The sequence below is a fragment of the Drosophila suzukii genome, chromosome 3, assembly GCF_043229965.1.
Source record: "Drosophila suzukii chromosome 3, CBGP_Dsuzu_IsoJpt1.0, whole genome shotgun sequence".
Lineage (NCBI taxonomy): Eukaryota > Metazoa > Arthropoda > Insecta > Diptera > Drosophilidae > Drosophila > Drosophila suzukii.
In genome coordinates, this window is record NC_092082.1 from 64,588,361 (window position 1) to 64,609,085 (window position 20,725).

Genomic DNA, 20,725 nt, shown 5'->3' on the forward strand with positions numbered 1-20,725 from the left:
TAGACTGTATTCCCATGTAATAATTGCCATTAAAATTAGAAACGGTTTTATCCATTTAAAATCCAAAATTTGTATACAAATCCAACCAAATTCCTCAAATGTAAAGTGTAAGATGTAAAATGTAAAATGTAATGTAATCTTACATTATAAATATTTGTTTTCTTATTTTAATAAATTTTTCCTTAATTTTAAGGTTTTTTACCATACATTTAAGAAAAATTTGTCATTATTTCCAGAAATGGCAAACCATAAATTCAAGAAAATTATTTATTTAAAATAAAGGTGAGTCGCCGTTGGATGAAAATCATAGGCGATTTTCTTGATTTAAAGGCGAATTTTTTGATTTAAGGGAGATTTTTTTTATGGTGTGTATTTTTAAGAAGTCCTTCGGCATTGTCATCTTACATTAATGTGGGATGCGGTACTGGAGAGACAAGGACCACTAGAAGCGGTCTCACCTACTGATCTAATATCTTTCCCTTTCTGTACTCGATATTCCTAAGTAACACTCGATATTCCTAAGTTGTATTCGATACCCAGTTGCAACGTGATTGAAAAGTGGCAACGCACCGCCATACTCACTGGCTGCCAGAATCTCGCAAAGTACAGTTCATTAGCACACGTATATTTTTGTAAAACCTAAAATAATCAGTCGAATGTGAATAAAGAATATCATGATACTATATAAGTCAGCGTCATTTTTCTAAAAGAGGACCCTGCAATTTTTGGGGGCTCAACCGGGATATAGCCTACCATTCGACAGAACTTACACTTTGGCAAAAAACACGTGGAGTGCGTAAGCGGAGAGCTGGTGAAATTTAGCAAATCGGCTAGATATCTTCAAATCGTCATAAGCAATTTGGCTGGAGTGTGACAAAGAAGGCTGGCGTAGAAAGCAGACACAGTTGGTGGCTTTTGCAAAGGCAAGAACTTGGAGAACTAGCGGACGAAGTGCTGAAAGGATTAGGAGGCAGCTGATCGTGGCTGGAGATCTAGGAGGAGCAGCAGACACGGGCTGGAAGCAGTGGAGATACAGCGAGCAAGAGATTGGATCTGGTGTGGTCATCGGAGCGTGCGTGCAGGATTGTGCAAGCGGAAGGCTGGTGCACAGATCTTGGCAGCAGACGAAAGCATCCAGAAAGTTCCAGTTGAGTTTGGAAGTCTTCATTGTATGTGTGACGCTACAAAAGCGGGAAGCGTGGCAAAGAAATACGACGACGACCAAAAGCGACATCATTGAGCAAGTGGCTGAACTTTTGGAGGAGTTTTGCCGGAAAGTTTATTTCAAGTCGTTTGCAAAGTAGTGGGCTAACATTGAAATCAAGCAGTTCCAGAGACAGGGTGGTTAATCTATTTACAAATTGCTTTTGATACTAAATTTAAGAAAATATTGTTTAATCCTAATAATCTACAGGACAAAGTTGTAAAATGGAGAGAAACGAGATCTTGGCACTGCGAGTTGAAGAGTTGCGTCGGAAGTTGTCGGAGTTGCAATTGGGTACGACTGGATTGAAAGCGGAATTGCAAGAGAGGTTGTTGACTTACTACGGTCTAAACAACGATGGTGAGGCGGAAACGGAGGATAATGGTGAAGATGGTTTATCAGTAACGTCCGCAGAAACCACTATAAATCGGCCAAACGCTGCAGGTTGGCATCAAGGACTAGGAAATGAAAGGCAGGGTAGATCATGGTTCACGTTGAAAGATGTAGAGGGCAGTGTTTCGCAGTTTTCTGGGTCGAGTTCCCCAGATATAAACCAATGGATAGGAGAGTTGGAGGATTGTGCAGCTACAGTTGAGTGGAACCCTTTTCAGTTGTTTGTGTATGCAAAACGGTTGCTTAGTGGAGCAGCAAACATGTTTGTGCGTAGCCAGAGAAATATCAAAGACTGGGCAAGTTTGAAATCGGCTTTGTTGGAGGAGTTTGGAATCAAGTTATCCTCAGCAGAAGTTCATCGCAGGTTGGGAAAACGACAGCAGCATAAGGGTGAATCCTTGCACGAGTTCCTTTATGCACTTATGGAAATTGCAAAGCCCATTTGTTTGGAGGAAGAAAGTTTGATCGAGTATTTCGTTGAGGGTATCCCAGATGCTAGATCAAATAAAGCAATGCTATACCAGGCCAGAAACCTCAAGGATCTAAAGCTACAAATCGACGCTTGTCAAAAATCACGTGGATCATCCAAACCAGTAAACAAGTAGTAGTAGCAAGGCTGTGCACGATACAAAACAAGATGCGGTAGGTGGATCAGTTAGGAAATGTTTTAGGTGCGGAGATTCGTCGCACATGAAGAATGACTGTCCTGTGAAGGAGAAATGTTTCAAATGTGATCAGCCAGGACACCGAGCAGCGCAATGTAAAGCAGATGTACAGGTCAAAACAGAGAGAGCAACCAATGTCGTCCAGGACGATAAAGTCGTTTCACAACCATCGCGTGAGTCCTTTTCTTCGAGCTTGGAACTGAAATCTGTGATTTGCAGGAATTCAGAATTCAAAGGACTTGTGGACACTGGTGCTGAACTGTGTTTGATGCGTAGGCGTTTGTTCTTGAAGCTAGGTGTTGGAGTAGGCAGTCTGATGGGTCGTCAGAGAGTTTTGACAGGTATCGGTGAAAGTCAGGTCCTAACATTCGGAAGCTTCGTTACAAAGATCGTTATCGATGGAATCGACATGTCGGTCGAGTTTCATGTCATACCAGATGACGATATGAAGTTTGACGCAATCTTAGGCACAACAATCTTAAACAGCGTTGACATGATGGTAACCAGGTCTGGCACTATATTTTCGCCAAGAGTTCAAAGTGTTCAGAAAAGACCAATGACAGGATCAGACGACAACCAGGCAGGGCAAAGTACTTGTATGCAGCTAATTAGCGAGTTCGAAAGTTTGTGCATGATCACCACGAAAGACTCTAAGACAGTTTCGGAAGTAGATTTGGAGCACTTGAATCAGGAAGTAGCTTCTGAAGTGGAGTCATTGATCGAAAGTTACAAGCCAAAAAGAAAGATGAAGATCTTGTTGACAGACGAGTTGCCTGTTTTCCAACATCCGAGACGATTAGCTTATTGCGATCAAAAAATTGTCGATGACCAGGTTCAAGAATGGCTAGAGGAAGGGATAATCAAGCCTAGTACATCCGAGTTTGCTTCGCCAGTGGTGCTTGTAGATAAGAAGAACGGGAAAAAGCGCTTGTGTTGCGATTATAGAAAGTTAAATGAAAAGATTGTCCGAGATAACTTCCCAACAGCTCAAATAGACAGTGTGATCGAAAAGCTACGATGTGGACAAGTTTTTACAACTCTAGATTTGACTAATGGTTTCTTTCACGTGCCTGTTTCGCCAGAATCCCAAAAGTATACATCGTTCGTAACTAAGAGTGGTCAGTATGAGTTCCTGTTTGTACCCTTCGGCATAACAAACTCTCCAGCAGTGTTTACCAGGTTTATCATGGCAGTTATGCGTGATTCGATTAAGAACGAGGATGCGGTTGTATGCATGGACGATGTGATCATTTCGAGCAAGAGTATCGATGAGGGCGTGCAAAAGTTGAAGCGAGTTTTGGAAGTGGCACAAGGAAATGGTTTGCGTATAAATTGGAGTAAATGTCAGGTGTTGAAGCGCAAAGTTAACTTCTTAGGCTATGTCGTTGAAAACGGTACCATCAAGCCAGGTAATGAGAAAACTCAAGCAGTTCCTGATTTTCCGATTCCGCGCGATAAGAAAGGAGTCCAAAGATTCTTAGGATTGACGTCGTATTTCCGTAGGTTTGTGGAAGGATACGCCGTAATTGCCAAACCGTTGTCCGACATGTTGCGCAAGGAAGTGAGGTTAGAGTTTCAAGACCAGCAGTTAGCGGCATTCAAAAAGCTTAAAGAAGCGTTGATCAGTGGACCAGTTCTGAAGCTCTATAATCATTCACTTGACACAGAAATTCATACCGATGCATCCAAGTTCGGACTTGGAGCCGTTTTGCTTTAACGAGATCCCTGTGTTAACTTGTGACATCCAGTTTTCTACATGAGCCGTAAAACCAACCCATGTGAGGAAAAGTATCATTCCTATGAACTGGAAGTACTTGCAGTTATTGGAGCCTTGGTAAAGTGGCGGGTGTACGTTCTAGGGAAGAAGTTTAAAATAATTACGGACTGTAACGCTTTTGCCATGACCATGAAGAAGAAAGAGATTCCACTCAGAGTGTCTAGATGGGCGATGTATCTACAAGATTTCGACTACGAAATAGAACACAGGTCAGGTTCGAAGATGAGACATGTCGATGCGTTGAGTAGGGTGTCATGTTATACGTTGACTGACAGTTTGTTTCATCGTTTGCGGGAAGCACAGCTTCTAGATGATTGGACGAAGGTGCTCAAAAGTGTCGTCGAGACCAAAGGCTATGAAGACTTCTACATAGTGAACGAAGTTCTGTTCAAGGATTCTAACAAAGAGTTGCTAGTAGTTCCTTCACTCATGGAAACCGAAATCATCCAGAATAGTCACAAGCAAGGACACTTCTCATCCAAGAAAACTCAGGATTTGATCGAGAAGTCGTACTACATTCCGAAGCTAAAAGAGAAAGTAGCGCGAGTGGTCGATAGCTGCGTAGAGTGCATCCTTGTGAATGCTAAGGTTGGTAGGCAAGAAGGGTTCCTTACACCAATAGACAAAGGAGACAAGCCGCTCGTCACACACCATGTTGATCATGTTGGTCCGATGTAGTTAACCAAAAAACGATATAATCACATCTTCGTAATTGTAGATGCCTTTTCCAAGTACGTATGGTTGTAACCCTCACGAAGCACAGGGGTTGATGAAGTGGTGACTTGTTTGGAGCGCCAGGCTGTTTGTTTTGGAAATCCGTACAAGATAGTGTCAGATCGTGGAGCTGCATTCACATCCCACCTGTTCAAAGAGTACTGCGATAGGGAGAAGATCCAACATTTGCTGATTGCAACAGGCGTACCAAGGGGAAACGGACAAGTAGAACGCATGCATAAAATAGTTGTTCCGATGCTCTCCATACTAAGTCTTGAAAGCCCAGGGTGCTGGTATAAGCATGTAGGTAAGGTACAGCAGATCATAAACAACACTGAGCCAAGGAGTACCAAAGTTTCACCATTCAAACTGTTAACAGGATTAGATATGCGTATCTCAGGAGATGTCCAGCTCAAGTCATTGTTAAAGGATTGTTTAATTCAGGAAGGAAGCAAGGGAAAATCCAAGCGGAAGACAAGAAAGCTTTTGATGCAAAAAGAAAGGTAGAAAAGAAGTTCCAATTAAACGATTTGGTAGCCATTAAACGCACCCAGTATGGTACTGGTTTGAAACTGAAAGGAAAGAACCTAGGGCCGTATAAAGTAGTCAAAGTAGGAAACCATGGAAGATACGAAGTTGAAAGGGTAGGAGAAGGTGAAGGTGAAGACATCAACCGTCGCAGAGTACATGAAGGCATTCGGGACGAATCCTGCGTCAGGAGGGCCGATTGTGGGATGCGGTACTGGAGAGACAAGGACCACTAGAAGCGGTCTCACCTACTGATCTAATATCTTTCCCTTTCTGTACTCGATATTCCTAAGTAACACTCGATATTCCTAAGTTGTATTCGATACCCAGTTGCAACGGGAGTGAAAAGTGGCAACGCACCGCCATACTCACTGGCTGCCAGAATCTCGCAAAGTACAGTTCATTAGCACACGTATATTTTTGTAAAACCTAAAATAATCAGTCGAATGTGGATAAAGCATATCATCATACTATTTAAGTCAGCGTCATCTTTTCTAAAAGAGGACCCTGCATTAATTTTTAGTTTAGTTTAGTTTTATTTTACTTATTCGTTTTTAAGAGTATAAAACACGATTTGATCTTTAAAAACAAATTTTTCGAATTACCGCAATAAATTATTCAAAACTGTTTTTATAAAGAATGAAACAATACTTTCAATAAATAGATCAATTCCCATAATAAATCAAGATTTATCGTTATTTCCCTAATCAATACCATTGTCTTTATATCCGTTTGCCCAAAAATAAAGAAAGCTCCACTATAACCATGAACTATTTGTATGCCCGTTAAAAAATGTGGCTTTAAAAACAGCACACCGATCAAAAAAAGCGTTATATTCTGTCTCAATCTCAGTATTTTCGTGCTCAACAGTAAGCCGACCGTACTTTTACTGAAATCAAGAAGAAGTGCTCTTGGCTTGAGAACACTTTTTTGAAAATATGTTGTCTCACTTTTAGCATAAGTCTTCTCGGTTTCGAGAAGAAGACTTCTCGAATTCAAGCATAAGCGCTCTCGAGTTCATGCTTAGGCGCTCTCCTTTCCAGGAGTTAATCGCCCTTGATTGTAGTAAATTACTTGTTTTAAAAAGCGATTTTTGATTGATTTTAGTATGAATCGTGCTTTATTTCAAGAATACTTTCTTCTTGATTTGAACCAATACTTACTTTCGATCCCTGATGGAACTTTTAAAAAAACATGTTAGCTGTTTTATTTTTGGCCAAGTATTCAAAATTCTTGTGACGTTTTTTTTATATACATTTTTTGGTTCTGAACGACTTTTTGTTAGGTTGAATACTAGCCCTTAACACGAAAGGCTTGCAATTGTTTCGTCGATGTTTTCCTTCAGTAGGTCAAACAGCATCTGAGTGGCCGCGTATGACCACCAAAATCAGAAATCTAATCGCAAGGCTTTTTTATATCACCAAAACGACTTACAAATTTTGCTTATTTAAAATTAATTTTTAGAAAAAATTTATCTAGTTAACAAAAAACCGTCATGGGGTGGTAAAACTACCAAAACCCCCTGGCTACGCACCTGACAAACTATTAGACAAACTGTTTCAAGTCAAAACTCGAGTCTTGCCCAAGACTCGATAACGGCAAGACTCGACCCTACTCTGAACAGGCCCAAATTAAGGGCATGGCTACGTAGGGCCTCTTTAATAAAAGAAAGTCTTGGTCACACTGGACAATCTAATAATTTTGGGGGAAATTGAAAGTTCAGATTATTCGAACTAACTTAAGTTCCTGACCACAAAATGGATCTCAGTAAGTTTAAAGTTAAAGCAATCAAGCATCCTTTCTGATGTTTTGAAACCCATTAGAAACCCGCGATTTTTGGATTACTCTTTTAAATAAAGAGCGCAGAGCCAATAAGCTACAAAACAATGGTAGATTCCATCAGAAAATTACATCCGAACTAGTGGCGACCTTGCGCCCGGAGTTTCCTTCTGAGTCAATTCAGATTAATCTTTTCGGCTCGCGAATTTTGGGCTTGGCCGGACCTGACTCGGATCTTGACATATATGTGGATATTGGTAAGAGCTTTTCCTAAAAATCATTCTGGAACTTTTCTGAAAAATTGTTGGGGACAGACAATTCTAGCACTATATACAGCACAACTGTGACTGAAAAAGTTCTTCATGAAGAGAAAGTCATTACCAAAGCCCTACAAAACAATCGCTCGATGTGGGCCTTTCTAAAAAAATCGGGAGGTAAACGTCCTGTAATTGTTGTCCGGCACAAGAACTCGAATGTCCAGTGCGACATTAGCTTTACGAACAGCTTAACCTATGGCCAGAACAAGCTGGTTATCTACATATTTGAACTGCAGCCCGTCGGTGAGTAATGTTGGTTCGTTGGAAAGATCAGATATTAATCGTTATTACCTAGCTCGATTGATGGTCATCTATCTACGGGAATGGGCGGAAAAACAACAGATTAAGTCCGTCTTTCGCAGCCACTTGCTTGTACTAATGGTTATATTCTTCCTGCAAGTTCGCGGATATTTACCATCTGTGTTCCAACTTCAAAGTGGTCTAAGTCCCAATGTTGGTCGTGAGTACATTTTTATCTCCTATTGGGTCCATTGAATAAAACTGAGTATTGTGTTTGTGTATAAAGCTTTTCACCTCGCAAGTTGATAAGGTTGTTGTATAATTCGTTTAATTTAATTTTTAATTTTCTTTCTTTCGAAGCATGGATAACTACATTTTGTAAATTAAATTTGTACGACTTCAAGATGAACAAGATTCCGTTAAATGCTGACCAGACTCGCCAGAAGCTCGCAGAATTTTTTAGCTATTATTCGACATTCAATTTTTCGCGGATGATTATTTGTCCATATTTGGGAAGAGAAGTCTGGCGCCGCGAGCTTAAATACTTAATGCCTCAAAGGTAAAATAACAATGGGGCTTATATTATATACATTCCTAATTATTCAACATTTCAGATGCCGACAATTCGTAGGCCGAAAATGATTTGCTAATTCACCTGTTGCTATTCAGGACCTGGTACACCTGACATTCAACAAGGGGGCGTCTATTCAACGATCGGACTTGGACTGCTTTCTACAAAAATGCTGGACAGAAACAAAAGGATTCTTCAATAATTGACTCATTCAAGCTCGAAGCGACACTTAACTCTCGCATTTAATGACTTACTTAGCTTAGCTACATAATAAAACTTCAAGTACATAAATTCATGATCCTAACCCGCTTACTGTAATTTCGTATTTTAATTTCTCAAAAACTACCATTGTTGCACAATATTGAGTTAATGTTTCAGAAAATTAAGATTGCACAAACGAAATTTACAAAAATATAAACAAATAAACAAAAGTCTTACCGAGTTAAAAACTAGTGACGATCGGAACATACAAAAGTTTTGATATCAACTAAATAAATACACTTCCTAATTTTAATCACTCTGAAATCTGCAAGACAATATGCAGGATAAAATTGATATTTAGACTTATGTATGATGAAGGTGCGATCGTAACTATTTATTAATAAAAAGTTTTTTTTTCATTACATTTAGTCAAGGGATTCGACAAAAGCGTTCTCTCTTGTTTTTAGTCTATGGTGTTGAGAAAAATTGCATTAAAAGGTGTGTGTAATTACGTTAAGAAGGCGTTTATAGTATTTTGAAGTACTTTTCAACGACACAGAGCACAAGTCTGTTCGTTACATGTTCTGAAGTTACTGCCCTTTGAAATTAAGCTATTTATAGCTGTTTCCCGCTAAACTAGCGAGTTTTGAGAAAAGTGTCATTCGGTGCGTATTTCAGAAAGAATAAAACATGCCTAATGAACTTTTATGCCAATGTCCCCAACAGCTCGAATTTTCTTAAATTTTACGTTTACACTTTTACCGCTAATTTTCCCAAACTAATTGTAAAAGTACTCGTATCTTTTTAGTTTTTGCGATACATTTCAATTGATATCACTTGCCCTGATCAACCATCACTGCAGATTTTCAATTCTGCGGCTATATATATAGTAGACATCTTCGTAAACTCTCCAGTGATTTTTTAGTTTTCTCAACAAAAATTAATGTGAGCTTTGTTTGAATTGGACAGAAGAAAATAACGCAGGCATTACTATTATTTTGACCGAAATTGTAAATAGCCAAGTTTCCAACCCTTGGCCATTTCAATTGCCGGCCCATATGGATGAATGGTTTTTTGTGTGTGATATTTTTGAGATGTTCCGCTACGGTCATACTTAACCGTGTTTCGTGGAAAAAATGCAATTACGCTCCGACAAAAACAAGAATTTAGCCGCGTAAACATTGGAGAGCGATGGATATGGAGATGGAATCCGACAACAGTGACGACGAGGGCTCGATTGGCAATGGATTGGACTTGACCGGCATTCTTTTCGGAAACATCGACTCCGAGGGCAGATTGCTAGAAGATGACGGCGAGGGACGCGGGAGCACCGGATTCGATGCGGAGCTCCGGGAGAACATTGGATCCCTGTCCAAGTAAGTATACATATGTAGATGTCCCAAGTGCTTGCGGAGACATCTTAAATTATCTCCCTAATATGTATGAGGCTGGATTACTTGGAGATTTCAAAATACTTCCTCCTGCTTTAGTAAACATGAACTATCAATTATAACAATACAATGATCGTCGTTGCTAATTACAATTTAGTGATACTACAAGTGATGTCACTAGGTGCTTATATCCCTTTAAGCACTATCAACTCTTGAAATCTTTGGTGCAGGCAAAACTTTAATATTTAACATTGAAACCTATCAAATGTACACATATCTAATTACAATTTAGTGATACTACTAGTGATGTCACTAGGTGCTAATATCCCTTTAAATCTATGGTGCAGGCAAAACTTTAATTTTTAACATTGAAACCTATCAAACGTACATATATCTTATATTATCAAAAAACCGTCCTCATCAGATTGGGTCTGGATTCAATGCTGCTCGAAGTAATAGACCGCAAGGAGGCCGAGCCCTTGTCCGAGGACGACGACGAGGAAAAGTCTGAGGCCAGTGCCAGTGGAGGACTGAGTGTGTTCGATGCTCTAAAGGCTGGCGTAAAGAGTGACGAAAAGGAGGATGGTGCCGTAAGAGCTCAGGACGATGCCATAGATTATTCGGATATTACTGAGTTATCCGAGGATTGTCCTCGCACTCCGCCGGAAGAATCAACGTCCTACGATGACTTAGAGGACGCCATTCCCGCTTCCAAGGTGGAGGCCAAGCTGAGTAAGTGATGCCTCGAATCGTCTATTTAGTCAACATCTTCGGGGCTTAAAGAAAAATTATAGATGCAAATATTGTTTCAGGAATGTACATACATTTCTTCTGAATTTATTTTATTAAACTCTTAGAATGTTTTTTAATACATATTTATGTGCTTATTTGTTTTTAATGTTAATAATAACTTCAATAACTTCATTATTCATAAACATATATGTACCAGCGTGTTTTTGTAGAGTGTTAAAAGAATTCTACATATGTTTTATTATTGTACGAGAAAAGGCTAGCGATTGAAAATATTTATAGGAATTATTTATGTTTCGCCTAACCGAATACATCGCAGTCTCTGTGTATTTCTAGTTAAAGTGACATTTTTGATTCAAAGTGACGCAAACAAATTTTCTCAATAAAACATATAGCACTTGTGTGTCTTATTTAAACAATTTTATGTTGCAGCCAAGGACGACAAGGAACTGATGCCTCCACCCAGTGCTCCCATGCGATCGGGCTCTGGCAGCGGAACTGATGAACCGGCCAAACCAAACGAGGGCTCCAGTCCCGGCGGCGACTCCAAGTCCACCGATCCCAAAGGTAAATTGGGATTTTAAAGCAAAAATGTTATTTAATATAACTAATGCCTTCTAGATGCGGATCGCAAACTGGACACACCGCTGGCCGACATTCTGCCCTCCAAGTACCAGAACGTGGATGTGCGCGAGCTCTTTCCCGACTTTCGCCCCCAAAAGGTGCTACGCTTTTCGCGTCTCTTTGGACCGGGTAAGCCCACTAGTCTGCCCCAGATCTGGAGACACGTGCGCAAACGCCGCCGGAAGCGCAATCAGTCCAGGGATCAGAAGGTAGGAACTAATATTTTAAAGTACATTTTATAAAGGGATATTATTTTTGAGCAGGATAATATACGTTAATTGCTTTACTTGCCCTTGTAAATACTTCTTGCCTTGCAGCTGACCAACACTGGTGGCTCCGATTCCCCTAGCGACACTGAGGAGCCTCGAAAGAGAGGCTTCAGTCTGCACTATGCATCAGAGCCAACGCCGGCGGAGTGCATGTCTGACGACGAAGACAAACTGCTGGGAGACTTCAATAGCGAGGACGTGCGGCCGGAGGGACCGGAAAACGGAGAGAACAGTGACCAAAAGCCCAAGGTGGCTGACTGGCGTTACGGGCCAGCACAAATTTGGTACGACATGTTGGAGGTGCCTGACTCCGGCGAGGGATTCAACTACGGATTCAAGACAAAGACGGCAACCTCCTCGTCTCAGCCTCAGACCAAGGATGAGCGACGTGTTAACAGTCCAGAGGAAGAGGCCGAGGAGCCAAGCATTGCGGACGACGCCTTTCTAATGGTCTCACAGCTGCACTGGGAGGACGACGTGGTCTGGGATGGGAACGACATCAAGGCCAAGGTGCTACAAAAGCTCAATTCAAAGACAAATGCAGCTGGATGGCTGCCCTCCAGCGGATCGAGAACTGCTGGCGCCTTCAGTCAGCCGGGAAAGACGTCCCTGCCAGTAGGAAACAGCAGTGGTAGCTCCAAGCAGGGCTCAGCGGCATCCAGCAAAAAGGCACAGCAAAAGTAATTTATCGACTTTACAATATACCGGTATATAGGACTAATATGGCTCTCAATTTCAGTGCTCAAGCAAAGCCAGCGGAGGCACCCGATGACACCTGGTACAGTCTGTTCCCGGTGGAAAACGAGGAGCTAATATACCACAAGTGGGAGGACGAGGTGATATGGGATGCACAGCAAATGAGCAAGGTGCCCAAGCCGAAGGTACTTACTTTGGATCCCAACGACGAAAACATCATCCTGGGCATACCCGACGACATCGATCCCTCTAAGATCAACAAGAGCACGGGTCCTCCGCCAAAGATCAAAATTCCCCATCCCCACGTAAAGAAGTCTAAAATTCTATTGGGTAAGGCGGGAGTAATCAATGTGCTGGCTGAGGACACGCCGCCGCCGCCACCCAAAAGTCCCGACCGAGACCCCTTTAACATATCTAATGACACGTAAGTCTCCTATAGATTTTACAGAAGCGGAATCTAATTGTTAATCGTCCTGTAGCTACTATACACCCAAGACAGAACCGACACTGCGCCTTAAGGTGGGTGGAGGAAATCTCATTCAGCACTCGACTCCGGTGGTAGAGCTGCGGGCTCCCTTCGTGCCTACGCACATGGGCCCGATGAAGCTCCGCTCTTTCCATCGCCCCCCACTCAAGAAGTACTCGCACGGACCGATGGCCCAGGTTTCGCCGCATCCCGTCTTCCCACTGCTAAAGACCATCGCTAAAAAGGCCAAGCAGCGAGAGGTGGAGCGCATCGCCTCTGGTGGCGGAGACGTCTTTTTTATGCGCAACCCGGAGGATCTGAGCGGCAGGGACGGAGACATCGTGTTGGCCGAATTCTGTGAGGAGCACCCGCCGCTGATGAACCAGGTGGGCATGTGCTCCAAGATCAAGAACTACTACAAGCGCAAGGCGGAGAAGGACAGTGGCCCCCAGGATTATGTCTACGGAGAGGTCGCCTTTGCGCACACTAGTCCCTTCCTGGGTATCCTGCATCCTGGCCAATGCATCCAGGCGATTGAGAACAACATGTACCGTGCGCCCATTTATCCGCACAAGATGGCACATAACGATTTCCTCGTTATTCGCACCCGAAACAGCTACTGGATCCGATCGGTGAACTCCATCTTCACAGTCGGCCAAGAGTGTCCGCTGTACGAAGTTCCGGGTCCGAACTCCAAGCGCGCTAACAACTTTACACGAGACTTTCTGCAGGTAAGTGACGAGATCTGAACTGTTTTTAATTGGTTTTAATTATGTTTGTTTGGTCAGGTCTTTATTTACCGCTTGTTTTGGAAGAGTCGCGACAATCCTCGCCGCATTCGGATGGACGACATAAAACAAGCGTTTCCCGCCCATTCCGAGAGCAGCATCCGCAAGCGGCTGAAGCAGTGCGCCGACTTTAAACGCACCGGCATGGACTCCAATTGGTGGGTTATTAAGCCGGAGTTTCGACTTCCCTCTGAGGAGGAGATCCGTGCCATGGTCTCACCTGAGCAGTGCTGTGCTTACTTCAGCATGATCGCGGCAGAACAGCGATTGAAGGTTAGTAATCTGTTTTTTTTTGTTTATTTGAAGTTAATGTTTTGTTTCTCGCTATCAAAATTACGCCATCTTTTCTTGGTAAATTACGATAAGTAACATTTTCCGCATCTAGAAGATGGTCAATGCACCTGTTTGCGACTGCCCGCATCAGCTTAAAATCTGTTAAAAACTCAACTCCGTCCCCTGGTAGCGGTTATAAAAAATGCTCGAGCGTTCTTGGATTTTTGAAATCTGTGATAAATGATGAAATTATTTCTCTGTTCTTAGGATGCAGGCTACGGGGAGAAGTTTTTGTTCGCCCCTCAGGAAGATGACGACGAGGAAGCGCAACTGAAACTTGATGACGAAGTGAAGGTTGCTCCCTGGAACACGACTCGCGCATATATCCAGGCCATGCGTGGAAAGTGTTTGCTCCAGCTGAGTGGTCCCGCTGATCCCACGGGTTGTGGTGAAGGATTCTCTTACGTTCGAGTGCCAAATAAGCCAACGGTAACATGAAATAATTAAACAGTTAATAATTCATTTTAGAAATGTAAAGTAACATGTTATCTAAATGAATGTCAATTATTTTCAACAGCAAACCAAGGAAGAACAGGAGTCGCAGCCAAAGCGGTCAGTTACCGGAACGGATGCAGATCTGCGTCGATTGCCACTCCAGCGTGCAAAGGAGCTTCTACGACAGTTCAAAGTGCCTGAGGAGGAGATCAAAAAGCTTTCCCGCTGGGAGGTTATTGACGTGGTGCGCACCTTGTCCACGGAGAAAGCCAAGGCCGGCGAGGAGGGAATGGATAAGTTCTCCCGCGGCAATCGGTTCTCCATTGCTGAGCACCAGGAGCGTTATAAGGAAGAGTGCCAACGCATTTTCGATCTGCAGAACCGAGTTCTCGCCAGCTCGGAGGTGCTATCCACCGACGAGGCAGAGTCGTCGGCCTCCGAGGAATCTGACCTCGAAGAACTGGGCAAGAACTTGGAGAACATGTTGTCCAACAAGAAGACCTCCACGCAGCTGTCAAGAGAACGCGAAGAGCTAGAGCGCCAGGAGTTGCTCCGCCAGCTGGACGAAGAGCACGGCGGGCCAAGTGGAAGTGGGGGCGCCAAGGGAGCTAAGGGCAAGGAAGAGGCCGGCCAGCAGTTGCTGGCCACCAGCAATCAAGGTCGCATTCTTCGCATCACGCGTACCTTCAGAGGAAACGATGGCAAGGAGTATACCCGCGTGGAGACTGTGCGGCGGCAGCCGGTGATCGATGCCTACATCAAGATACGCACCACTAAGGATGAGCAGTTCATCAAGCAGTTCGCCACGCTAGACGAGCAGCAGAAGGAGGAGATGAAGCGCGAGAAGAGGCGCATCCAGGAGCAGCTGCGACGTATTAAGCGCAACCAGGAGCGCGAACGACTAGCGCAGCTGGCCCAAAACCAAAAGCTGCAGCCAGGTGGCATGCCCACTTCCTTGGGCGATCCCAAAAGCTCGGGTGGACACTCCCACAAGGAGCGGGATAGTGGCTATAAGGAGGTCAGTCCTTCACGTAAGAAGTTTAAGCTGAAGCCGGACCTGAAGCTCAAGTGCGGCGCCTGTGGGCAGGTTGGTCACATGCGCACGAACAAGGCCTGTCCTTTGTACACGGGTATGCAGAGCAGTTTGTCCCAGTCGAATCCTTCTCTGGCCGACGATTTGGACGAGCAGAGCGAAAAGGAGATGGCCATGGATGACGACGATCTGGTGAATGTCGATGGAACCAAGGTGACGCTGAGCAGCAAGGTGCTCAAACGGCATGGTGGTGATGACGGAAAGCGACGCTCCAGCTCGGGTCTCACATTAAAGGTTCCCCGAGATGCAATGGGCAAAAAGAAACGCAGAGTGGGTGGCGATCTCCACTGCGACTACCTACAGCGGCACAACAAGACGGCCAACAGAAGGCGCACAGATCCTGTGGTGGTGCTGTCCTCCATCCTGGAGATCATCCACAATGAATTGCGTTCCATGCCGGATGTCACACCGTTCCTACAGCCGGTGAATGCTAAAAAAGTGCCGGACTACTACCGCGTGGTTACCAAGCCCATGGATCTGCAGACGATGAGGGAGTATATTCGTCAGAGGCGCTACACAAGTCGCGAGATGTTTTTAGAAGATCTCAAGCAGATTGTAGACAACTCGATCATCTACAACGGACAACAAAGTGCATACACTTTGGCCGCCCAACGCATGTTCAGCAGCTGCTTCGAGCTGCTTGCAGAGCGAGAGGATAAACTGATGCGCCTCGAAAAGGCCATAAACCCGCTGCTGGACGACGACGATCAAGTGGCACTCTCCTTTATCTTCGACAAACTGCATGCGCAGATTAAACAAATGACCGAAAGCTGGCCTTTCCTCAAGCCGGTCAACAAGAAACAGGTTAAAGACTACTACACGGTCATTAAACGACCCATGGACCTCGAAACTATTGGCAAGAACATTGAAAGTGAGTCGTCAGGGTTATTCCATATTATTTAATCGCACTTGTGTACTAATCCTAACTGTTAATCCAGGTCATCGCTATCACAGTCGAGCCGAGTATCTGGCTGACATCGAGCTGATTGCCACCAATTGTGAACAATACAATGGCAGCGATACCCGCTATACCAGGTTTGCCAAGAAGATACTGCATTACGCGCAAACCCAGTTAGAGGTGGTATGTTTCTTATTGCCTCAGAGACTGTTAGTTCATCTTGTGTTTTTATTCCACACTAGTTCGCGGAGCACTGTGCTCAGTTAGAGAATAACATATCCAAGACCCAGGAGCGTGCTAGAGAGAATGCGCCTGAGTTCGAAGAAGCCTGGGGCAACGATGACTACAACTTTGACCGCGGCAGCCGTGCTAGCTCTCCAGGGGACGACTACATCGATGTGGAGGGCCATGGGGTGCACGCGTCCTCATCGAATTCCATCCATCGCAGCATGGGAGCTGAGTTGGGTTCGACTCATGCCGCGCCGTCATTGCGGAAATCCGCACCCCCTGGACCTGGTGAGGTGAAGCGCGGAAGGGGCAGACCCCGCAAGCAGCGCGATCCCGTGGAGGAGGGTAAGTGGGCTACGATCTGTTACCTCATTTTCAATAAGCCTGATCGGTTTAGGATCTGTGGCATTATCTCTACAATTTCATACATATACATTTCTACATTTACTCTTTCTCCTGGTCTTCTTAAAAACTATTGGTATTGATCACGCTTCCTCCTACATTTCAAAATCAGTAAACTATAAGAAATATATACAAAATTTGCATATGGCAAAATCTTTGGTTATGGTTGACACGGATCCAAATGGATTCTTATGCTTATACTAATCCTAAACAATTTAAGCGTAGTAAAACTGAACTTCTGAATGGATGATGTTTGTTCGATATCATGTAGATATTGGGGAAACAGACTTCATCGCCATGCATGAAACTGAGTATATGTAAAGTAAACGGAAGAAACTTTAAATTTCTCTATTTTTGACAATTTGAATTTCATTATTATAACGTGTAAAAATAGAATCTTAATACATATATGTATTTATGTATATTAGCAAGATCCATATTTATATAGGAATTCTTAAGGTCCCCTACTCTCACTGTTGTATATTGTGCGCATTATCGCAGTCCAAAATAAGTTTTTTTGCAAATGTGCGTTTTAACGTCACACATAATGTTGCCTTTGATAAAAAGTTTGTTTGAACTTAGGTAGCGTATATTTCAACGAAACCTTTGTTTTGTGCTCTTCCTTATTTTAAATTGAATTCCCTTTAATACCCTTGTTTAGAAGCTTGTAAAGCAGTAAGACGTTTCGGAGTCTGTAAAGTATATATATTCTTAGTCAACGACTATTCGATGTGTGTGTCCTTTTCCATACCGTTTTCGAGCGGTTTTAAAGGAATTTCACGCAGTGCGAGACAAATCGCTTTTCTTGTGCATACCTCGATCGTAAAAGATCTTGCCTATCGGAGGACTATATCTTATAGCTTCGATAGCAACAATCTGTTAAAATAAACCGATTTTTTGTTTTCATTTTTGTTAAGCAGCTTAAAAGCTAGCAACATGGAACATTGCAAATCGAATTAGGCCTTATTAAACCAAATTTTAATTAAATAAATCTGCAAGGTATTTAAAGTTTAGCTTGCCGAAGGTGTGGTCCGTTCTCGCTTTAGTATTAAACAGAGAACATAAAACATTATATTAGTTTATGCTCCACAGTTAATACATACAGAAGTAGACGTTTTGAGAATATCCAGATTTTAAGCCAGACGAACACATATTTAGTTTATTTCGGACGATACTCGCTTAGCGAGGGTCTCAATTTGGGATAGCCTTATACACGAACAAATGAAAAAGACCAAAAAACTTTACTGTTGCCACCCACGAACTGCAAAAACTTTTACCTTTTTCTAGTCAAATCCCAGAATCCGGTTAAGCGTGGTCGGGGGCGTCCGAGGAAGGACAGCCTTGCCTCAAACATGAGTCAGACGCAAGCTTACTTCCTGGATGAAGGTAAGCCTCAAATCGCCGACTGCTCGGAACTAAGTCATCGGGCCTCCACACAAATATTCACTTGCAATAATTTCTTAATACACATGAAACCCAAAATTGATTGACACCCCACTGCTTTTTCACACGCACCTCATTTTCGGTTTGGATTTTAGATGACTAACTGTAGTGCTAATCCTAAATACATAACAAAGTAGTTAAGTTTTGGCATGATTTCTTAGATTAGAATTTAATTTTACCTTTTTGAAAATTGTAAATTAAACTTGAGTTTTATTTCAGTTGTTGGTAATGCACAAATTGCCTACCCAAATTGGAACTTTTTTAATAACAAATTTGCTTTCTATCAGACCTGCAATGCTCGACGGATGACGAGGATGATGACGAGGAGGAGGACTTCCAAGAGGTTTCCGAAGACGAGAACAATGCGGCCAGCATTTTGGATCAGGGCGAACGCATTCACGCACCTGCCGAAGCCATGGATGGCATGTTCGATCCCAAAAACATTAAGACGGAGATCGACATCGAGGCCCAGCAAATTGCAGGTGGGTGTTTCCGGTCAAAGGCCTTTCTACTTCGGATCATTTTCTGAGAGGAACGAATAATTTGTTAGCTCATCGCAAAACGGTGAAGAAAGCCATTCGGTTTACTCTCTTTGGTTGCCGCGTTGTTTATCAAAATTTATTTAGTGTTAAATAGATAGCTGAATACTTTTGGGAATATTTGCAAATTACACTATGTTATAAAATTAAACCTTCATTTATTTACCTCGATGGATGCTAGAAAACCGTGTACGCATCGAATCGCTTTTTAAACATTTTTTCGCGAAAAAATTACTCAACGCCAGATTCTGAGATAAAGAAGGTCAACTATGTTTTTTTGCTTTGCTTGAAATGGCGAGGGAGTTCTTGGATTGTTAGTTATTCAAAACATTTAAAAAGTCCAACAATGTCTTTTTTAAACACCAAATAAGAAATCTATGCATTCGTCGAGGTGAACTATTGCTGTAACACAGTATTATGTGATCGGCACTATATATATTTATTAATAATTATAATTCATTGTAATCATTACTATTATATTGTTAAAATCACTAACTTTTCAAGAAAAGCATTATTCTGAACAATTGTATTTATTATGGTTCTCTGTCCCAACTTGGAAGTTTATTACTAATCTAAAAACACTTTCGATCGTTTACTTTGGATTTTGTTTCTGTTTCTGATTTTACTTAAATCGCCTGAGCAGAGGAGCCAATCGGCGAAGATGACAGCCAGCAGGTGGCCGAAGCAATGGTGCAATTAAGTAGCGTGGGCGCTGGCTACTATGCTCAACAGCAGCAAGGTCTTTATTATCCTTAATAAGTGTTTGTGTTGTGCCCTTGATGTCCATGTCCCTACCCCCTAATCCCTTATTTGACTTGGTCATGAAGTCCACTCTTACTGATCAAATTTTTCCAAATGTTTCAGATGAGTCCATGGATGTGGACCCCAACTACGATCCCTCCGACTTCCTGGCCATGCACAAGCCTCGCCAGAATCTCGGCGAGCCCAGCAGCTTGCAGGGCGCCTTTACCAATTTCCTCTCCCATGCTCAAGATGACAGTGGACCGTACAATGCCCCCGAAGCCAGCACAAGTGCCGCTTCAGGTATGGGAATGAGTTTTCCGTCCCAGGAGGATGATTCCCTCGCCCTGCAAATGCCGTCGGAAATGCCTACTAACACGATGAACAACGGCATGGGCATCGACGATGATCTGGACATTTCGGAGAGCGACGAGGAGGACGATGGTTCCCGAGTGCGCATCAAAAAAGAGGTATTTGACGACGGAGACTACGCCTTGCAGCACCACCAGCAGATGGGACAGCAATCGCAATCGCAGTCGCAGATCTACCTCGTGGATTCGTCCAACGAGCCCACAAACTTAGACTACCAGCAGCCACCGCAGCTGGACTTCCAGCAGGGAATGGAGCAGTTGCAACACCAAGTGATGCAGCAGCAGATGCCCCCACTGCAACCAGAGCAACTGCAGCAGCAGCAGACGCCGCAAGGAGACAATGATTATGCCTGGACTTTCTAGTGATTAAATATCATTGTTAGTTGTAAGAACCAAAAAAATACTTTTTTGTTGCCCCTGGACGTTTACTTTGTGTTTACATGTTCATTAAGCTTGACTTGGAAGTCCATTAAATCTGCTATAATATTTTTCTCTGATGTCATAAAAACCATTTGTAAACAGCTAGGTTACAGTCGCAAAAATTATAACTAACTTAACTTCATATTTTTCATATAAATAAAATTATTATTTGACTATCTAGGTCATAAGTAAAAATTTTATTTTTTAGACCCAAAAATGTTATTTTTAATTTCAGAGTCGATTGATATACCTACTTTGTGGAAATGTCTGTTTATTTAGTCCGACTTAACTGTCAATTTAAAACTCATATAATTTGTTAGCAAAGTTAGATAAGTTCCTGGTGTTTATTTAAAACATTTTTGTTTATTACGGTCAAAAAATTACTTTTTTCTACTTTAAAAAATAAATATTTCCATTAAAGGCACCAAAGAAATTTTCATTATTTTTAA

The 20,725-nt window shown here is 42.7% G+C and overlaps 2 protein-coding genes across 7 annotated transcripts; both read left to right on the forward strand.

Moving 5' to 3' along the window:
* Positions 1 to 6,860: 6,860 nt before the first annotated feature.
* Positions 6,861 to 8,859, forward strand: LOC108015978 (terminal uridylyltransferase Tailor-like). Of its 2 annotated transcripts, none has more exons than XM_065866228.2 (6): positions 6,861 to 7,048; positions 7,105 to 7,317; positions 7,375 to 7,620; positions 7,673 to 7,837; positions 7,978 to 8,176; positions 8,287 to 8,859. In XM_065866228.2, exons 1-6 carry the CDS (start codon positions 7,039 to 7,041, stop codon positions 8,300 to 8,302), a joined length of 849 nt encoding a protein of 282 aa, XP_065722300.2. In that variant the 5' UTR covers positions 6,861 to 7,038; the 3' UTR covers positions 8,303 to 8,859. The 2 variants fall into 2 exon arrangements, with proteins under 2 accessions (XP_065722300.2, XP_065722299.2); XM_065866227.2 differs by having other exon boundaries at positions 6,863 to 7,048; positions 8,232 to 8,850.
* Positions 8,860 to 9,493: 634 nt separating this feature from the next.
* Taf1 (TATA-box binding protein associated factor 1) lies at positions 9,494 to 20,725 on the forward strand. 5 transcript variants are annotated; one of them, XM_017082578.4, is made up of 16 exons: positions 9,494 to 9,765; positions 10,205 to 10,512; positions 10,963 to 11,097; positions 11,152 to 11,363; positions 11,472 to 12,103; positions 12,163 to 12,543; positions 12,599 to 13,316; positions 13,374 to 13,646; positions 13,914 to 14,135; positions 14,224 to 16,105; positions 16,173 to 16,315; positions 16,375 to 16,705; positions 18,050 to 18,148; positions 18,493 to 18,687; positions 19,388 to 19,483; positions 19,609 to 20,725. In XM_017082578.4, the coding sequence occupies exons 1-16, from the start codon at positions 9,581 to 9,583 to the stop codon at positions 20,217 to 20,219; spliced, it is 6,423 nt and encodes a 2,140-aa protein (XP_016938067.4). In that variant the 5' UTR covers positions 9,494 to 9,580; the 3' UTR covers positions 20,220 to 20,725. The 5 variants fall into 5 exon arrangements, with proteins under 5 accessions (XP_016938067.4, XP_016938068.4, XP_016938069.4 ...); XM_017082579.4 differs by having other exon boundaries at positions 16,173 to 16,312; XM_017082580.4 differs by lacking the exon at positions 19,388 to 19,483 and having other exon boundaries at positions 9,495 to 9,765.

Coding starts and splice junctions, on each gene's coding strand:
- Taf1 (XM_017082578.4), top strand. CDS start 9,581: ATGGATATGGAGATGGAATCCGACAACAGTGACGACGAGGGCTCGATT. Junction 12,544..12,598: donor TTTAACATATCTAATGACAC/GTAAGTCTCCTA, acceptor ATCGTCCTGTAG/CTACTATACACCCAAGACAG. Junction 19,484..19,608: donor CTATGCTCAACAGCAGCAAG/GTCTTTATTATC, acceptor CAAATGTTTCAG/ATGAGTCCATGGATGTGGAC.
- LOC108015978 (XM_065866227.2), top strand. Junction 7,318..7,374: donor TGACATATATGTGGATATTG/GTAAGAGCTTTT, acceptor TGTTGGGGACAG/ACAATTCTAGCACTATATAC. Junction 7,621..7,672: donor ATTTGAACTGCAGCCCGTCG/GTGAGTAATGTT, acceptor GTTATTACCTAG/CTCGATTGATGGTCATCTAT.